This window comes from Camelina sativa, chromosome 14 (genome assembly GCF_000633955.1).
Source record: "Camelina sativa cultivar DH55 chromosome 14, Cs, whole genome shotgun sequence".
NCBI classification, from domain to species: domain Eukaryota; kingdom Viridiplantae; phylum Streptophyta; class Magnoliopsida; order Brassicales; family Brassicaceae; genus Camelina; species Camelina sativa.
The window spans coordinates 20146634-20148080 of NC_025698.1; the positions used below are offsets into that span (position 1 = coordinate 20146634).

The 1447-nt window shown below is 42.9% G+C and overlaps 1 protein-coding gene across 1 annotated transcript in view; it reads left to right on the forward strand.

Moving 5' to 3' along the window:
- The window catches only part of LOC104743811, a 3874-nt gene extending 3178 nt beyond the window's left edge, over positions 1 to 696 (forward strand). The window contains exon 4 of the mRNA XM_019235559.1: positions 401 to 696. Within this exon, the coding sequence (XP_019091104.1) occupies positions 401 to 696 (296 nt within the window). The remainder of the gene's footprint in view (positions 1 to 400) is intronic.

The following is a 1447-nucleotide window of genomic DNA, read 5'->3' on the forward strand; positions in this document are numbered from 1 at the left end:
TTTGAAATTGTTTATGGGTTCAACCCCACTTCTCCTTTGGATCTAATGCCTTTACCTTTGAGTGAGAGATCAAGTCTTGATGGCAAGAAAAAGGCCGAATTAGTCAAACAGGTTCATAAAAAGGCTAAGGAGAAGTATGCGAACAAAGGGCGTAAAGAGGTCATCTTCAATGAGGGTGATCAAGTGTGGGTTCATCTTAGGAAGGAGCGTTTCCCGGAGGAGCGAGCATCCAAACTAATGCCGAGGATTGATGGACCATTCACAGTGCTTAAAAGAATCAACAACAATGCCTACCAACTCGACCTCCAAGATAAGTACAAAGTTAGTGGCAATTTCAACGTTTCTGATCTTCTTCCTTATTGTGCAGATAATTCGGATTTGAGGTCAAATCCTTTTCAAGTGGGAGAGGATGATGAAACCATGGACGGCTCAACCGAACCACACGGACCTGAGGAGCAGCTTGAACCTGCGGAAGCATCGGAGGACCAGCTTGAACCAGAGGAAGCACCGGAGGAGCAGCTTGTACCAGTGGAAGAAGCGGAGGAAGCATTGATCGTCCCGGCGGGTCCTATTACAAGGTCACGGTCCAAGAGGTTCAACCAAGCCATCAATGCAATACTTAAGGAGTTGGACAAGAAGCTAGAAGACGTGACTCAAACCACATTCACCATGCTCACAGCTCAAGGTGCTCGGTAAAGGGTAAAGTGTTGCTTTGGTGCTCTTTTTCCCTTGGTCAAGTTTTGTCCCATTGGATTTTTTTGACAAGGTTTTTAATGAGGCCCCCTTTGCCAGCCCAATTCGTGGTCCAAAGCCCATTACAAAGCTTTGGCCCATTTTCTATCTTTTCTCATTCAAAAACAATGCATTTAATGTTTTGTCATTTCCTAGACATCTTGCATGAGCTTGAACTTTAACTTGCAAGGTTGTCTAGGGTTTTCTCTTCTCTATTTCGTCCCCCTCTTCCCCTATTTAAAGACCATGTATCTCTTCTTTGTAAACCATCAAACATTTTAATCAAAAACTTCTTTCTACTTGTTTGATCTGAGGAGTGTGTAATATCTTCTCAACTTGTTTTCTTCTTAGTGTGTCATATCTAAGTTGGATTCGAGCCTGAAGTCTAAGAGATTTCCATCTCTCTTGGAAGTTCATTTCAATCCCCTTTTCATCCGCTGCATCATTTCACCATTCCATCTCTTTCAATCCGCTGCATAAACCACCCCTTCACCTTCCATTTGATCAATCTATTGTATCTTCGATCCATTGATCATCATCAATCCATCCGATCATCTTCAAGACCTTGCAAGTGTNGCTGCATAAACCACCCCTTCACCTTCCATTTGATCAATCTATTGTATCTTCGATCCATTGATCATCATCAATCCATCTGATCATCTTCAAGACCTTGCAAGTGTGTTCTTGAGAGCAGATTCCTCACTAGGAGTCTATC